Below are 18,230 nucleotides of genomic sequence, written 5' to 3' on the forward strand. Positions count from 1 at the left end.
TATATATTGTTTTTTTTTTTCTGATAGATAAAAATGCTATTCCATTTTCGATTACCACTTTCCATAAGGTGGGCCGTCGGCTTGTTTACCATTCTAAGTTCTATGTAAAAAAAAACCTTAAACCAATTTTGTTTAAGTTAATTACTTGACTTGATCACCGTGTGACGGTCACGTTCACGATTGGTATCACACACCTACTAAGGATGTATTAGTAATTGATAAAAATCTAGTCTCTGTTGCTAGCAATAGAGTATGTAATTTTTTTTGTGTGAAAATGGTATGGTAACCCCGCCTGCGCTAACAGGATACGCTGGCGGAGCACCAGTGAAGGGTGATAGATGAGAATGAAAACAGGCCAGTTAGCCCATCATGATGAGTTCATTAGAAATTAACCATGATAGTTTCCAGGGGGAACCGCGAGAAAGTCGACCTGGTTGGGTATATTGCTAGCAATAGGATTTTTAGTCTCCATTACTAACAATTCTTTTCTTCTTCGCGTAGGCGAGTTACCTGTGTACAGGTGGCATGCATCTGCGGTCGATATTTCGACAATAGTATGTTAGTCGGCTACACCTACAAATAGTTACTTTTACTCGTGCATTTTACAAGTAAAATACACATATCTATCAACTTATAATAACAGAACAGTGATTACAGTTAGTCGAAAGGTGAACCACCTCTATTATCTATTTTCTTTTTCTAGGCCGCGATCACTCTGAAGATCGCAACGAGATCATAGATGTAGACCCGGAGCTCATCAAGAAAGGCGTTAGGAATCTCATGCACGAAGTTTGCCAGATTGAACGTGAAAAGGTAATCCATTATAATATGTAAAGAAATATTATTGTCACATTACAATTCATACTTGGGTCAGCAACGCGCACGTGACCCTTAGTGTTGCAGGCATCCATAGGCTGCAGTGGTCGTTTACCAACAAACGGGCTTCCTTTTTTTTTTGCCACCTTTATAGTATAAAAAAAAAAACTTTTATCACTGGCAACATAAAAATATAATTATTTATATTTATTAAAAAGTGAGCGTAGTTTATACACATTCAGATTTTATATTATTTGAAGTATGTAATAGATTAATTAATTAATTAATACGGTATGTTCCCTATTTTTATTTATTTATTTATTTATACTTTTTATTTATTTATTATACACAGTAATAATATATGTATTTTATGTATTATCAGTGCGTACAATAAAGTGTAAATAAATAAAAATACGTAAAAATATGACAGAGGAAAGCAAATGTATAAAGGTGAGCTTAACTGTACAAGAGTTCTGTTCCAACAAACCCAAAGTGGAAAGGAGCATCAATGTCAGCGGGTAGAGTGGTGTACTGTGACAATTTGCAAACAATAAGAATTAGACAAACTCAAGTTTATACATAACCAATTATATCATTTTTGTATATATAAAAATTGTGTGTCACAGTGTTCGCTTATACTAATTTCCGAAATTGTTTAACTAATATTAACGAATTATTTGAATTTTTATCCCGATAAAAAAATAACGCGGTATACGCCTACCGGGTTAATTTTTCGGTTTGGTTTGGTAGAGGATAAAATATACATACATATCTATCACGCCTGTACACTATTAGGATAGGCAGAAACAATGGAACGCCAAAACAATGATAGTAATAATTAAAAACACTCTTACAGGACGACTACAAGTCTCAACTGAATGTACTCAAGAAGCAGCTGAAAGAGGCGACCGAGCAACAAGGAAAGGGCGAGGGCAAGCTGCAGTCGGTGACCAGCAATTTGCGCTCCATACAGGAGGAGAAAGCTCGCATGCAGACCGCGCTCGGACAGAAGGACGCTCAACTCAATGCACTGGTAACTTTATATCTCCTTCACCATCATCTTCATCTTTCCATCATTATCCCTATTATTGTTTTGGGTCGGCATAATATGTATTTCTGTTTTATTCTTCTCTATTCGCAATCAATTCTGCATTCACTCTAATTCTGGCCATATCATCTTTCACACAGTCCATCCATTTTTTTAAGTCTTCCTTTGCCCTTATAACCGTCCACATTCATTTTTATTTTATATCTCCATAGTCTATAGTTATATTCACAGTTCACAAGATACAGGTCTGGCCTAGTTTGGGGACTGATGGTAATGCAGACTTTTTTCTCGTTCAATATAAATTGTAAATTGTACTTAATGCAACTGTATCTCACTTGAATTATCTAATTAACATTGTACATTTTTGTTTTTTTTTTATGGGTAAAAATGATATGGTAACCCCGCCTGCGTTAACGGGATACACTGGTGGAGCACCGGTGAAGGGTGATAGATAAGATTGAAAACAGGCCAGTTAGCCCATCATGATGAATTCATCAGGAATTAACCATGTGGTTTCCAGGTAGAACCGTGAGGAGGTCGACCTGGTTGGGTATATTGCTAGCAATGGGATTCTCAGTCTTCATTACTAATAATCCCTTTCCCCCACTACATTTTTATGTTTATGGTGCAATAAATATTATTATTATAATTTCTAAATAAAACGTTTTTCATTTAAGAGTTTCCTTTTGTCGGGGCAACTAATGCATTCTCTTCCAGCCAGCTCTATTCCAGGTCATGCTTTTGACCTCCCTATACGACATGACATCTAGTGTTTCCTTTACCTATCCCATGGAGTTATTCCTCGGTCTTCCCCTTCCTCTTTTGCCCCCTATTTTTCCTTCTAGTATGCTTTTTAAAAAATCGTCATGTCGTATAAGGTGGCCCAGTATTTTGCTTCTTTTATTCTCGAATCTGTATTGTGATAATATCGTAATGATTTCCAGAACGAATCCGTTCAGACGAAGACAGTGGAGATCAGCAACCTGAGAGATAAGATCACCAGCATCGAAGCGGCGCTCAGTTCTGTTGCCGAGGAGAAAATACAGAACGAGGTAATCTTATTACCATTTAAAAAAATTTACAATGATTGTACATAGGAGATATTTAAAAATACAAATATTTTTAAGTTCTACTGTACTGCTGTGAGTTGTAATATGATTTTTTTTATACAACTTATAATGGCAAACAAGCTGACGGTCCACCTAATGGAAAGCGGTAACAGTCGCCTATAGACATGAGCAGTACCATGGACATAACAGAGTATACTATTTCGCCCATGATACCCTCCGTGCGTTGCCATTCCTGAGGATTCAGGTGTTATTCCTCTGTACCCAGTAAATTCACGCCATATCCCACCCTTCAAACCGAAACACAGCCATGCAAACACAGCTGCCTCACGATTGAAACACGAATGGGACAGAGGTATCCAAGCAATCGACTTTTGTACAAAGTCTCCCTCTGGTATTTAGTGTAGTTTTAATACTAATAGATGTCAAAACAACAATTTTTAGAATAGAAATAGTATTTATTTTAATATACTTGTTTACAAGCTCCTTTCCATTGTCGATTTTTTTATGATTCTACTGCTGAATTCAGAAATTTATTTACTGAGAAGAATCAGTAAGATATTTCAAAGTATTATATACATTTATATGGGTACTGTGACTATAATTAGCATTAAATAAATAAATAATAAATTTATTGCCATTCTTTACAAATATACAGAAATTGTAATGTACATATATTTATTAATAAATACATTGTGCAGTATCTGTATGCCTGGCAATAGGAACAAACTCAGCTTTTGCTGGACTGATGTGCGTTCAGCGCTGATTTTCAGTTTGCACCTACACGGAGCACCGTTTCATGTTAAAATATTTATATATATATTGATATAGATGTTACTCAAGTGAAGAAAAGTTCTATATATATTATTAAATAGAAAATAAACAAGCAACCATGAGCAGTCCACTCCCCATAAGTAGCACCCGTTCACGAGTATTACAGATGAGCCAGTAATCATTGTACTCAACTATAATTTAAAGAATTCAATGACTCTGCCCTTTAGCTACAAGTCAATTTTGCCTGTCGTCTGTATGTTTATTCCGGTATCACGCAAAAACTGATACCAAATTGGATGCGATTATTACTGGCAATACTTATCTTTATGCCCAGCAGTGGACACTTAATGGCTGATAAAATATATAATAATATGAATAATAATTGCAGAACAAGGCAGAAAGTCTCCGCGTGCAACTGGCCGAGCGCGTGCAAGAAGTGGGACAGTTGCGGGAGGCGCTGGCCGCCGCTGAAAGTATCATTGTCATTTATTTATTTATTATTTTTAAATAATATAAAACAAATTATAATACTTATTATATATATTTATTACATATTAAATTATATTATATTATACTTATTCTTCCACCGTGCGTTTTTCAAGGCATTTTCTTCCACGCACAACCATTCTTTGGAATCAACTTCCAGCAGCAGTATTTCCGAACCGATGCGACAACATAACCTTCGAGAAAAGAGTATATTCCTTTTTAAAAGGCCGGCAGCACACCTGCAATGCCTTAAGTGTTGTGGGTGATCATGGGCGGCGGTAGTCACTTACCATCAGGTGAGCCGCATGCTCGTTTGCCTCCTGTGTTGTAAAAAAAAAAACTGCCTGCGTCAATTTTTAAATCAATGAAACAATATTTTCCTAAGTGACTAAGAAGTGATTTGATAACAGACTAGAATGTCATTTATATGCTTACTAATACTAGTTAAATTAATAAAGACATCAAATTAAAGAAGATTAAAGAAGAACTTTTAAAATCGAAAATACTTATTACCATAGTGACAATGTACCTGTATTATATGTATATACTTATATATGTACCTGTGTATATTTGTATTTATGTAATATTTTTTTTTTATACAACTTAGAATGGCAAACAAGCTGATGGCCCAACTGATGGAAAGTGGTAATCATCGCCTATAGACATGAGCAGTACCATGGACATAACAGAGTATACTGTTTCGCCCATGATACCCCCCAGGCGTTGTCATTCCTGAGGACTCAGGTGTTATTCCTCTGTACCCTGTAAATTCACGCTATATCCCACCCTTCAAACCGAAACACAGCCATGCAAACACAACTGCTTCACGGTTGAATCACGAATGGGACAGAGGTACCCAAGCAAACGACTTTTGTACAAAGTCTCCCTCTGGTGAGGATTTATGTAATAGTTATATATTTATACATTTTGTTTAATTAATATGTATTTATGTTAAAAATAAGTTTATTCTAATAGTTTAAAATGTTTTTATTACAATGTACACAAAATGTTGGTCTGTCTATTTTTATATTTAAATAAAACGTATTTCACATGAAAAAGTTTGCTGGTAGAAATTGTTTACTAGAGATAAACTGTACAAAGGCGTACAGTACCCTTAAAATTAAATGTTTTTATCATTATGTTTGTGTACGATAAAGAATAAAGAATGTTCAAAATCGGATCCAAAATCGGGAAGTTGGTATCATCAATTGCTTATTCTTCAAGCTAGGATACTAGAATTTCTAAATTTCAGTTCTCTTTATAAATTGGCCCCACTGGGAATAGAACATGGGACTTCATTCACGTAAAGCATTGTTTATTTTTATACGTTCATTAATTATGTACAACGCTGAAACGGAAAGTTCGGTGGGACAGTAATAAATGTGTGTTGCACGCGGTGGTGGCGGTGCGCGTGCGCAGGCCGCGCGGCGCGCCTGGACGTGCGGCGCGCGCAGCTGGAGGGCGACGTGCAGCGCGCCGCCGCCGCCGCGCGCGACCGCGACCTCGCCGCCAAGGTACCTCCACACTGCACGCCTCCCGCGCCTCGCATGCACGCCACGTTCGCCGCCGCTACTGGGGGGAAAGGGATCGTTACTGATGGACACTGAGAATCCCATTGCTAGCAATATACCCAACCAAGTCGACCTTCTCGACGTTCTCTCTGGAAACTATCATGGTTAATTCCTGATGAATTCATCATGATGGGCTAACTGGCCTGCTTTTTCATTCTCACCTAATATTTCTAACTAGAGGGAAAGGATTGTTAGTAATGGGGAGATTGCTATCATTATACCCTATCAGGTCGACTTGCGTTTTCGGTATACGCTGGCGGGGCTGGTGAGTGATAGATGATAGGTGAATATGAAGGCAGGTTAGTTAGCCCATCGTGAAGAATTCATAAAGGATTAATCACAATAGTTTCCTGGAGGAACTGTATGAAGGTCGACCTGATAGAGCGTATTGTTAGCAATGGGCTGTTAGAACTGATTACTAGCAATCCCTTTCCCCCAGTTAGAAATATTAGGTGAGAATGAAAAGGCAGGTCAGTTAGCCCATCACGATGAATACATACGTCTGGGATTTATCACAATGATTTCCAGGGGGGACCACGTGGAGGTTGACCTGACAGTGTATATTGCTAGTAATGGAACTGGAAATCAGTATTACTAACAATCCGCTACATACGCGAACAATATACATTAGTACATACACTTTCACCACGGATGTGCGGAGTGACAAGAATAGACAAAGTTAAGAATGATTATGTCAGAGGAAGTATGAAAGTAGCGCCAGTGATAGAAAAGTTAAGAAGTAATCGTCTGTATTGGTATGGGCACGTGATGTGCAGGAATGAGCATATTTTTTAAAAAGTATTAACAATGAATGTAGATGGCTATAAGAGCAGAGGAAGACCTAAAAAGACGTGGATGGACTGTGTGAAAGACGATATGGCCGGTATGGGAGTGAATGCGGAATTGACTGCGTATAGAAAAGAATGGAAGAGGAAAACATATTACGCCGACCCCAAATAATAATTGGGATAAGGGTAGGAAGATGATGACATACACTTTCACCACATAGATCAGTATTTCCCAATCTTTTTTATGCTATGCCCTACTTGAACATTCCCATATCCCGTATCCTATCCTTCAAACCAAAACACAGCCATGCAAACACAATTACTTCACGGCAGAAACACGAATGCGATTTTTTTTTATACAACTTAGAATGGCAAACAAGCTGACGGCTCATCTAATGGAAAGTGGTAACCGTTGCCTATAGACATGAGCAGTACCATGCACATAACACAGTATACTGTTTCGCTCATGATACCCCTTATGCGATAGAGCTACCCAAGCAAACTACTTTATAAAAGTAATATTTTTACTAATTCAGATAAAGACATAAAACTTTCAGTGCTAGATTGATTTAGTAAACTAAACTATATACTTTTATATACGTTCCATATACTTACGCACACAATATAAGTATATTTGACGTATCTATATTTAATTATTTAATTAAAAAAAAAATGTATTTTTTCATATACATTAAAATGGTGCAAAATTTATAAGACAAAATAAATACAGAATCACTCGTAACTATTTATCACGCAAAATTCTATGAAAAAGTAGAGCCGTTTTTCTAGAAGCATTCATATGGAGATACTCGCATCTATATAACCTGAAACTAAACCAATAAACACAATTTGTACAGAAATTACAAGAGCGATGCGACGGGTACGCTCGCACGGTGGCGTCGCTGGAGGACAGGTGTACGTCGCTCAAGGGAACCGTGGAACAGCTGTCGGCGGCGCTGCAGAAGGCGGCCGGCGCGGAAAGCGAACTACGGGCCGAGCTTGGCCGCGCCACGCGGCAGCTCGCCGAGGCCAAGACCAACGAGCACACCGCGCTCGACAAGCTCAGGCAGATACAGAAGAGTATTGGTTAGTTTTTTTTTAATGTATGATAATGGTATGGTAACCCCACCTACGCTATCGGTATACGCTGGTGGGGCACCAGTGAGGGATGATAGATGTGGATGAAGCAGGTCAGTTAGCCCACCATGACGAATCTAACGATAAATCAATCACGATGGTTTCCAGGGGGAACCACGAAGAGGTCGACCTGACAGGAGGGTATATTGCTAGCAATGGGGTTACTAATCCCCATTACTAACAATCCCTTCTCCATCCAATCACAGTACAATCACAGTACAGAGAGTACAATTTCGAATATTGAGTGATAATGTAATGGTAACCCATTTTATTATCACTCATTAAAAAAAATGTTAATTGATCTTTACATCTGTTTCAGCTACATGCGAGAACGACAGACGCGTGTTGAGCGAGAAGTTAGAGAGCGCGAAGGGTGCACTTGGTGAACTGAAGCGGGTCAACGCCACCCTCGACGACCAGGTGCACCGCCTCACCGCGCAGCTAGCCAACATCGAGGTGCAGAGGTCGGTCGCACCTCCCTCCCTCTCTCACACTTAGTAGTAGTAGTAGAGTAGTTTCCCACGTGCGGGAACGAGAGGGATGATCTCGAGAGGGGTCAACGTTACGACCTTGACGATTAACGGTTCAATTTTGTAATTTACTTGCTGACAATTCTCCTTCAGAGTTTGTTTTCACTGACACTTTTACCACTGAGCATACTATTTGACAGTTTTAGTTGCAAACCTTGTAATTCTGTTTGTAATCATTATCATACCAGCTGGTAAAAGTCCGCTGCTGATTATAGGACTTCTCCTTAAGGGGTTTTGCCAGTATTTGCTACAAGTGTAGCAAATACTGGCAAAACCAGCAGGCGGGTTTTTTTTTTTTGGATGAAAATGGTATGACAATCCCGCCCGCGCTAATGGGATACGCCGGTGGAGCACCAGTGAAGGGTGATAAATGAGAATGAAAACATGTCAGTCAGCCCATCATGATGAATTCATCAGGAATTAACCATGATAGTTTCCAGGGGGAACCGCGTGGAGATCGACCTGATAGGGTATATTGATAGCAATGGGATTATCAGTCTCTATCACTAACAATCCCTTTCCCCCCTGGCAGGTTGGCGGGTTGGTAACCGCAGTTAGGTTTTGCTGATGCTTTTAAGAGGAGCGCTGTTGCCCATTCCTCGACTATTAGGTTCCCTTAATCGCCTCTTACACTAGTTACGGGGAAGGAAGAAATGGTACATTTTATGCTTTATTATTAGTTAAACAAACATTGGTTTAAATCTGTTTCAAACGAGAAATATTAATAAGAGAATTTCACCAGTGGGAGACTTTGTACAAAAGTTGATTGCTTGGGTACCTTTGTCCCATTCGTGTTTCAACCGTGAAGCAGTTGTGTTTGCATGGCTGTGTTTCGGTTTGAAGGGTGGGATATGGCAATGAATTTACAGAGCACAGAGGAATAACACCTGAGTCCTCAGGAATGGCAACGCATGGGGGGGTATCATGGGCGAAACAGTATACTCAGTTATGTCCATGGTACTGCTCATGTCTATAGGCGACGGTTACCACTTTACATCAGGTGGGCCGTCAGCTTGTTTGCCATTCTAAGTTGTATAATAAAAAAAAATTGCATAAGTAATTAAAAACATTCTCGATATGTGCCAACTTTAAGGAATAGACGTCGGTTATCAACATTTCTTATTAGAATTGAAATATGAGGCATTATTTTTTTGTAGAATTTAATTTGTTGTGAAAAATACCCAAATAATTGTGAAATAAATATGTAGGATCTGATATTTTTTTTAATGGATGACAATGGAGGGACTACGCTAACGGTATATGCTGGTGGGGCACCAGTGAGAGATGACAGGTTAGATGAAAAGGCAGGTCAGTTAGCCCATCGTGATGAATACGCCAGGAATTTAGCACGATGGTTTCCAGGGGCGAACACATAGAGGTGGACGTAACAAATCCTTCCTCCGCCCCTGGATCTGACATTAGATTGCAGGTTTATATTTAAAATATTATTTTATAACAGATCAGGCCTCGAATCCCAACTGCGCATGACAACCTGGGATGGCAAAGAGAGCTGCGACAGCGAACTAGAACGTGAACTGCACAACCTGCAGCGTGAACGCTCCGAACTGAAGGCGAAGTGCGATGCGCTCGCCGACACTGTTAGAAAGCTGGAGGCCGAGAGACGAATGGTCAGACCCTCGGCTTTGCGCAGCAAGAGTCACGACAGGACCGAGAAGACTGTGTTCTACTCTGATTTAGATTCTGGTGAGTCAAAGTCAGTTTTTGTATATATTTTGTAAAAATATGTACATAGTTTTCTGCAGGATTGGTTAGAAATCCATAGGCCGCGTGGGTCACGTGGGTAAAGGACCTCGCGCCTCGTGTGTTTTTGTTTTTTTTTTTCAAGCAATTTTTAAAACGAAGAAAGTTCTCAGTTCTGTTGTATTTTTCTTTTTTGTTTGTTACCTTATAACTGCGTCAATAATAAATCGATTTGCAAAATCCTTTTTTTTTCATCTGAGAGGATATAGTGGTTTTATTGTTATAATATTGTAATTAATGAATAATTAATAAATAAATGAAAAATACTGACAAATTGCTTCTTACTGTATTAAATCATGAACGCATTTTTTTTATACTAAAATGTAAATTGTAGAATGCACTATGTAAAAATAGGATACCATATATATATAATTAACATTATAATATATAAGTATTACTCACCAGTGACTTATAATGTTGCAGGTCCAGATTCAACAAAGGACTCCATCCGGGGCCCCTCTCACGTGTGTAGTTGCTACAAGGACTCCATCCGTGGGGCCTCTCATGTGTGCACCTGTTATAAAGACTCCGCTGTGAAGGACAAGGGATATACCGACGTTAGCCTCTTGGAACTCGAGAATAGAGAACTGCGGATGAAGATCAGGAGGCTGGAGAAGGAGCTCGCTGACAAGGTAGCATGTATTTTCGATTTTAAATAAATGTAAGTATCCCGCTAGCACACAACTTGTCTCCATGATTTACTCTTTCGTTCTATATCTGTCACTGTCACACATCCTACGTCACACATTTAAACATCTTAACACTTAGTGTAAATGGCGGACTTGACACTATATGGCGTCATCTACAAGTCGATCGTGGTCAGGAAATTTTTTTAAATTGACAATTTTGCGTCATTATTATTTTTCGGTAAATCATAGACTAAATTTATAATATTTTTCACTTAAATCTATTGGAAAATTAGTTCGTTTTAGTCTTAATAAAAAAGATTTTACTGTGATATCAAATTAAATTTTTAATATAATAATAATGAGTTTATTTCACCTCCACAAATTACAGTATGTATACAGATTGTTTACTTTTATACAAAAATATAAGTATTTAAATCTGGAGTCGAAACTAAGCCGTGACCTGTTTCTTAGACACCAAGCCTATTCATTCATCCTATTAGAGATCAATTTTAAGATTTAATGGTATCTCAGAATCTGTTCTACTGTTATTTAAAAAAGAGGAAAACTTTATACAAAAGTCGTTTGCTTGGGCACCTCTATCTCATTCGTGTGTTTACCGTGAAGCAGTTGTGTTTGCATGGCTGCGTTTCGGTTTGAAAGGTGGGATATGACAGTGAATTTACAGGGTACAGAGAATAACACCTGAGTCCTCAGGAATGGCAACACATAGGGGGTATCGTGAGCGAAATAGTATACTCTGTTATGTCCATGGTACTCCTCATGTCTTTAGGCGATCACTTTCTATCAGGTGGACCGTCAGCTTGTTTACCATTCTAAGTTGCATAAAAAAACTTGGGTAAACTTAGTGCATTACAATGTACATGTTTGTATTTAGGAGTCGGAGTTAGCGCTAGCCCGCAATAGATACTTGAGCGACCTCTCTACGTGCTCGCCCAGTCGGCGCAGTGATGTGGAGCGTTACCGCCAGGCGGCGCTGCAGGCCGAGCGCCTGCTGGAGACTAGAGAAGCGAACCATCGACAACAGATTCTACGACTTGAGAACCAGGTAACTATGGATTCATGCACGTGTATTTTTGTACTTACTGTGATGCAATTGTGGTATGTTTCGGTTTGGATTGAAATTTATTCAACTTCAGGGTCGGCAACGCGCACGTGACACCCCTGATGTTGCAGGCGTCCATAGGCTACAGTGACCGTTTACCATCAGACGTAACTGATGGTAAACGGTCACTGCTCGTTGTCTTCTTCTTTTTACAAATGGCAACGAGCATACAGTCGTATACTAGTTTGCCAACTTTGTGGTATAAGAAAAAATCTCCAAAAGCCTAGTTACCCCACAACCCGCCTTCCATGCGTGGCAGCTATTGGCAAAACTCCCCTTACGGGGAAGGCCTATGTTCACCAGTGAAATGATATAATAATACATCCACGTTTACAGATGACGGTTATAGCTTTACTTTAGGCGGGTCGTTAACTCATTTGCCAATGTGAGCTGCATCAAAAGATTAATCCATAGTGCGTTTGTTGCCGCAGGCGGCGCAGCTGCGCGCGCAGCTGGCGGCGGAGGTCCGGCGGCGGCAGGCGTACGTGTCCCGCAGCGGCCGCGCCGCGCGCGACGTGCAGCGCCTGCGGGCCGCGCTCGGGGACTCGCTGCGGACCGTCTCGCAGGTATGGTGCTAGTGCTTTAATGTATGGCACGGAACTGTATATTCATTACCTTCATCTATATACATATGCACATGCTTATACACACACACACACACGCACAGACGCAAGCACGCACGCACGCACGCACGCATGCACACATACACTCGCGTACTCGCACGCGCACACGCACATGCCCACACAAACCATGCACCTACGTGTACCCAAACTCACATGAAACATATAATTAGATTAACCCTGTTCGCCGCACCATAACTGTAAAATTACTTGCTTTGACTTCCACGAGACAGGCTTTGCCTAGTGTGCTGTCATAGCTATATTGTACCATAGACTAATTTTGTTCAAGGAAATAAAGATATTCTTATTCTTATTCCACATAAAATAACAGAAGGATCTCATAGTTATTACAGTCAACTTTTGAGACACTGAAGTTCATGAATGAAAGACGATAAAACTCTAAAGTTAGGGACGTTAAATAAATTATACATATCGTTACTATTTGGGCATGTGTGTGTTGGCTTGCCTTTACAGATTTCCAAGTTTACTGGATTTACAATATATTTTGTATACATGTAAAGAAGAGGTGACGGTACATATAATCCAGTAAAATATGACGAATGACGTGAATGTAGCTGCTGATTGGTAGGTCGTCGCAATTTGCTCCACACTTCACGATCCTTGTAGCAACCATATATTATGCAGTTACATACCTATAAAATGGAAATCTTAATGTTTGTCGTGATATGTATACTTATACTAATTATATCATACTTAAACATTTTTTATACAACTTAGCAAGAATGGCAAACAAGCTGACGGCCCACCTGATGGAAAGTGGTAACCGTCACCTATAGACATATAGTCGCATATATATCGTGTAACAAACAAAGATTTTGAAATTTTTAGAAAAATAAATAGTGGTTAACAGGGCACATGCAAGGTTACGTGCGCAGGAAAATTTTATATTGTAATTTTTTGAAATACATAGACGTTTTAACGATTTCTTGAATATTTCAATTACTCATTTCATATATACGTAAATGTTTTAAATAAACAATTATATACTACACAGCTACACAAGTGTAACGTGTCCTTTCTTTACAAACTTTTATTTCTGTTCAGGACCCGGCACTGGACTCGTACACTTTAGAGCACGAAGCAAGGAAACTGGACAGCACGCTGACGCACAGTCTGCCGCCGCTGAACGACAGCTACGACTCCTCCAAATAAGTAAATATTAATTAATATAATCACTAAGTCTGTACTAATATTATAAATGTAAAAGTGAGTTTGTTGCTTACTTCTTAGCGCCTTAACGTCTTAACCAATCATTATGAAGTTTGGTATATACATACCATATGCGATGGTGAAGTATATATGCTATTTTTTATCCCGATCAGTGATTATATCTCGATCGCACGGATGAAGTCGCGCTTAAATACTAATAACTTATATGATAGAAATTATATTATTCTTACTATAAAGAAAAAAGGACTGAGCTATATCGATGGACCCATTTATACCTCTAATGCTGTCATTTCACATTGCTTTTTGATACACTTTATTTTTTAAATGATAGCTGAAAACGAGTTGCTTAATCCATCGTCTATGTCAGCGATCCATTCAATGTATACTGTATTATTTTAATATTGGCATAATTTATTATATTCTATTATGTTATTAATATGATAAATTAGAAAATATTCAAGTTAAAAAACATTACATTTAGAAAACAGTGATCGTCTTTTATGCTATTTTTTATTCTAATCCAAGCAAGGAACACCGCGGGATATAGTTGGTAATACATGCAACATCAGTTTTTATCCGGTTTGAAGGACCATAAGATATATCGTACATATACCTTTATGGGATAAGTCCGCCATTGTATATTAAATCTTTTAATGTATTCAGTGTGAATTATGTACAATAAAGATTTTACAATACAATACAATGCATCAAATGAATGTTCAATTTAAAAGATAGTGTATCATCTTGTACGACAGTTCAGCTTCCTATGTCTATATATATATATATATATATATATATATATATATATATATATATATATATATATATATATATATATATATATATATATATATATATATATATATATATATATATATATATATATATATATATATATATATATATATAAATTAATGCCACTTTTCGTTGTAATTTTATAACTAAAGAACGGGCTTATCTATCCAAACCAAATGTTTAGGCTTTGTTCGGACTATTTAGTAGATGGTTTATGTGAAGTTTGCACAAAATCGGTCGAGCGGTTCTTCATTTATCACATTTTTTTTGTAACAAATGAATTCAATAAATGGCGGATCATTTTGTTAATAGGGGTTCTTGTGTCAAATTCAAACTTTTTTTATGATGGGGATTGTGCTTTCAAATTGCAACGTTTTTCAGTGTTGACAGTACAAGCGTGTTGTTATGTCATTCATGCGGTCATTTCATTTTGGACGTGCTTCGATTAAAGTAAATTATCAGCGATATTGATGTTAATATTATTATTTTTTTATTATTTCACTTTATACGTAGCGAAGCACGTACTGGGCCGTTAGTAAACTAGAAAAAGAAATAAAAGGGGTGGTCCCTTATAACCCTGGGGACCACACGACGAATCCTCTATGCACTAGCAGAATATTATGATTTTGATATCGTCATAGTGGTAGAATACTGATGGATCTAAATATGTAATATTTGTCAGATCCGTCAGTATTCTACGACTATGACGATATAATACTATATATTACAAAATCTAAAAAAATCTCGTATCTACGAGTATATACCGTATTTATTGATGGCTGGTATCTCGTTACGTGTTTTCGTGATAAACGTCATTACGACCTTTGATTAGATTACGTTTGTAAAATTTTGTAATCATTACATTTCATACCTATATTAACTCCAAATTAAGAGATAAAGATTCGTCGATTTTGCCTTCGACAATTTAGATTAATGAGTGACAATAAAATGATAAGGTCGCCAGCACTATCGAACGTGTACCATCAGACGGGCTGTATGCTTGTTTACCAACTGGCAAAGTACGTGGTATAAAAAAAATGATATGTATGCAATTGTTTTTGCTTCTTACTACTCTGTTCCTTGCTAAGGTTGCCAACTCTCCCGGATTGCCCGGGAGACTCTGGTAATAATAATTAACCTCCTGATCTCCCGGAGTGCAATTATTTCTCCGGTTTTTCTAAAGATATTAACTTAGTGACAAATCGTACTATGAGATTGGACTTTTGCGTGAGATGCAACCACATCTCGTTGAAGAAAATCGAGCGGATTTACGCTGAGTTGACTTCTTTCGAAATTGAAAAAGGTGATCACGTTTGTTCTTTTCATTCCTGTCTCTAATGCTTCATGCGAGCGCGTATTCAACATGATGGAGCAAGAAAAGAAACCGAATGAGTTTTTTTTTTCTTTAGTTCCTTAGTTAAAGCAGAGTTACAATTACAAACTTTGATTTTTCATGTAATTTTTTTTATGATTTTGTAGTGACGTAAGAAGTAATTTACAATGGTACCCTGCACTTTGGTTGTTTTGTTAAGAGGCTGAAAGGCTGGCTGAAAACCAGCGCTGTGCAGCTGTTCACATTGCGCTGGGACACTCACAGCATCAGCTGAGCCGGTTCCTTTTACCGGGTGTGGGACACTTTGTATATGTCATTTATTTAATACTTTATTGTACACATTAGTTATAAAAATATGACAGAGGTAAACAAAAGTACAAAGGCGAGCTTAACTCTGATAGAGTTTTCTTCCAGCAAACCCAAAGTGGAAAGGAGCATCAATGTCAGCGGATACAGCAGTGTACAATTTTTAAATAGCCAAAATTAAATTAATTAGATTATATTATATAGTACAAATACACACATACATATACATAAATATATACCTACATCTATGCATAAACCTACATATACATACACATATACATACAATATACCTACACATATAGATAAATAAATATATGTTCATAGAGATAGAAGATGCTCTTTAAGTCTACTCTTAAAAATATTTAGGGATTGACTCTCACGGATAGATATGGGAAGAGAATTCCACAATCTAGCAGCATGGACGGTAAAAGATCCACTATAGCGCGTAGATGAGTGTGAAGGGAGTTTGAGGATAAGAGATTTCGTCGAACGGGAGGACACGTCATGGGGAACTAGAAAATCAAAACGTTCACGAAGATAGGAGGGAAAAGTAGGGTTATATAGAACGGAATATAAAAACGACATTATATGAAAGTCTCGACGCCTTCGAATTGGCAGCCAATTCAATTTTGTTCTATAAGCGGAGACATGATCATATTTACGCAGACCATATATGAAACGTATACACAAATTCTGTAATCTCTCTAATTTGTTTAAAAGCTCTTCAGTTGCATCAAGGTAGGATATGTCGGCATAATCAAGAAGAGATAACAGTAGAGCTTGTGCCAAAGTAAGCCTTGTCTTAAATGGTAAGAATTTTTGCAATCGTTTAAAAGAATGAAATGAAAAACATAGCTTTTTGCTGACCCCATTAATGTGTTCATTCCAGGATAAATTGCAATCAATTATAACACCTAGGTTTTTTGCTTTCTTAGCATATGCAATTAACTCATTTTCATAGTAAACAGGAGGCAAAGCATCATGATCAAGCATTTTATAATTACGATGACTACCTATAATGAGAGCTTGGGATTTTCGCGGGTTAACTAGAAGCCCAAAGGATCTAGCCCATTCCGATATTTTAAGCAGCTGAAAATTCATATCATCAATTGCTTCAGATATGTCGCAAAGATTAAAATGAAAATATAATTGCAAGTCGTCTGCGTAGAGATGGTAGGAAGAAAAAATTACATGAGTTATAGCATTGATAAATGCAGAGAAAAGAAGAGGAGATAATACGCCGCCTTGAGGGACTCCTGCAGTAACCGCACACCACTCTGAGGTATCCTCACCATGGCGAACACACTGCATTCGACCCCGAAGATAAGAGTTAAACCAATTGATTACAGGTGGAGATATGTTAAGGGATGAAAGGATATTTAAAAGAATATCATAATCTACAGAGTTAAAGGCACTGCTAAAGTCTAGGAGAACAAGGAGTGTGAGGGAGTGGTTGTCCATAGCCCGGCGTATGTCGTCAGTGACTTTGACAAGAGCACTGACTGTACTGTGACCAGGGCGGAAACCAGATTGCAAAGGACTTAGCAGATTATTACTAGACAGATAAACGGACAATTGTTTATGAACTATTTGCTCTAATAACTTTGACAAAGCGGGTAGAATCGAGATAGGTCTAAAATCAGTTAGAGTAGATGGATTAGATGTTTTAGGGACAGGAATAATGTAGGCTTTCTTCCAAAGTTCTGGAAAAGAACATGTATCAAGAGAAAAATTTATTATATGTGTAATAATTGATACAAGTTCATCCATATTAGGGTGCAACATTTGTGTGCCTACTCCGTCAGCACCCGTCGCTTTGGAAGAAATGGTAAGGAGGTGCCTCTTAACATCACACTCTGTAATCAAGCTGAAAGAGAAGGATTCGCACTCAGGCCTGGGCATTTTTGATAATTGATCTAAAGTAGTAAGTTTGACATTATCGTCAAGATGTGTGGGTAATTTACAGAAATGGTTATTAATATCATTAAGATTAAACGAAATAGAGGATTCATCATTAGCCTTACCAATCCCGAGTGACTTTAAGAATTTCCACATTTGATCAAGACTGCGACCATTCAAGGAGTTATATATGTAGCGACGTTTAGCATCCCTACACATTCTACTACTATTTATATTTTATATTGTAATTGTATGGCAATAAATGTTTCTATTCTAGTAAAAAACCGATAAATATTAATTAATGAATTTATTTTAATAACTCCCCCCCCTCTTGATAAAATTTTTAAACATAAAAT

At 37.8% G+C, this 18,230-nt stretch overlaps 1 protein-coding gene and 1 long non-coding RNA gene across 2 annotated transcripts in view; one reads left to right on the forward strand and one right to left on the reverse strand.

Annotated features, from left to right (window-relative positions):
* LOC113509792 (rootletin) overlaps positions 1 to 18,230 on the forward strand; it is a 98,772-nt gene that overhangs the window by 65,618 nt on the left and 14,924 nt on the right. The window contains exons 27-38 of the mRNA XM_052898547.1: positions 704 to 813; positions 1,673 to 1,849; positions 2,809 to 2,916; positions 4,094 to 4,178; positions 5,611 to 5,705; positions 7,408 to 7,636; positions 8,007 to 8,151; positions 9,677 to 9,921; positions 10,402 to 10,610; positions 11,503 to 11,673; positions 12,162 to 12,296; positions 13,416 to 13,523. Of these exons, the coding sequence (XP_052754507.1) occupies positions 704 to 813; positions 1,673 to 1,849; positions 2,809 to 2,916; positions 4,094 to 4,178; positions 5,611 to 5,705; positions 7,408 to 7,636; positions 8,007 to 8,151; positions 9,677 to 9,921; positions 10,402 to 10,610; positions 11,503 to 11,673; positions 12,162 to 12,296; positions 13,416 to 13,523 (1,817 nt within the window). The remainder of the gene's footprint in view (positions 1 to 703; positions 814 to 1,672; positions 1,850 to 2,808; positions 2,917 to 4,093; positions 4,179 to 5,610; positions 5,706 to 7,407; positions 7,637 to 8,006; positions 8,152 to 9,676; positions 9,922 to 10,401; positions 10,611 to 11,502; positions 11,674 to 12,161; positions 12,297 to 13,415; positions 13,524 to 18,230) is intronic.
* LOC128201469 (uncharacterized) lies at positions 5,164 to 10,509 on the reverse strand. The gene is made up of 2 exons (XR_008253250.1): positions 10,381 to 10,509; positions 5,164 to 5,763 (listed from the first exon to the last, which is right to left on the reverse strand). It is a non-coding gene; the product is annotated as an uncharacterized LOC128201469 (long non-coding RNA).

The sequence above is a fragment of the Galleria mellonella genome, unplaced genomic scaffold (genome assembly GCF_026898425.1).
Source record: "Galleria mellonella isolate WM207_F2 unplaced genomic scaffold, CSIRO_AGI_GalMel_v1 utg44, whole genome shotgun sequence".
Taxonomy (NCBI): domain Eukaryota; kingdom Metazoa; phylum Arthropoda; class Insecta; order Lepidoptera; family Pyralidae; genus Galleria; species Galleria mellonella.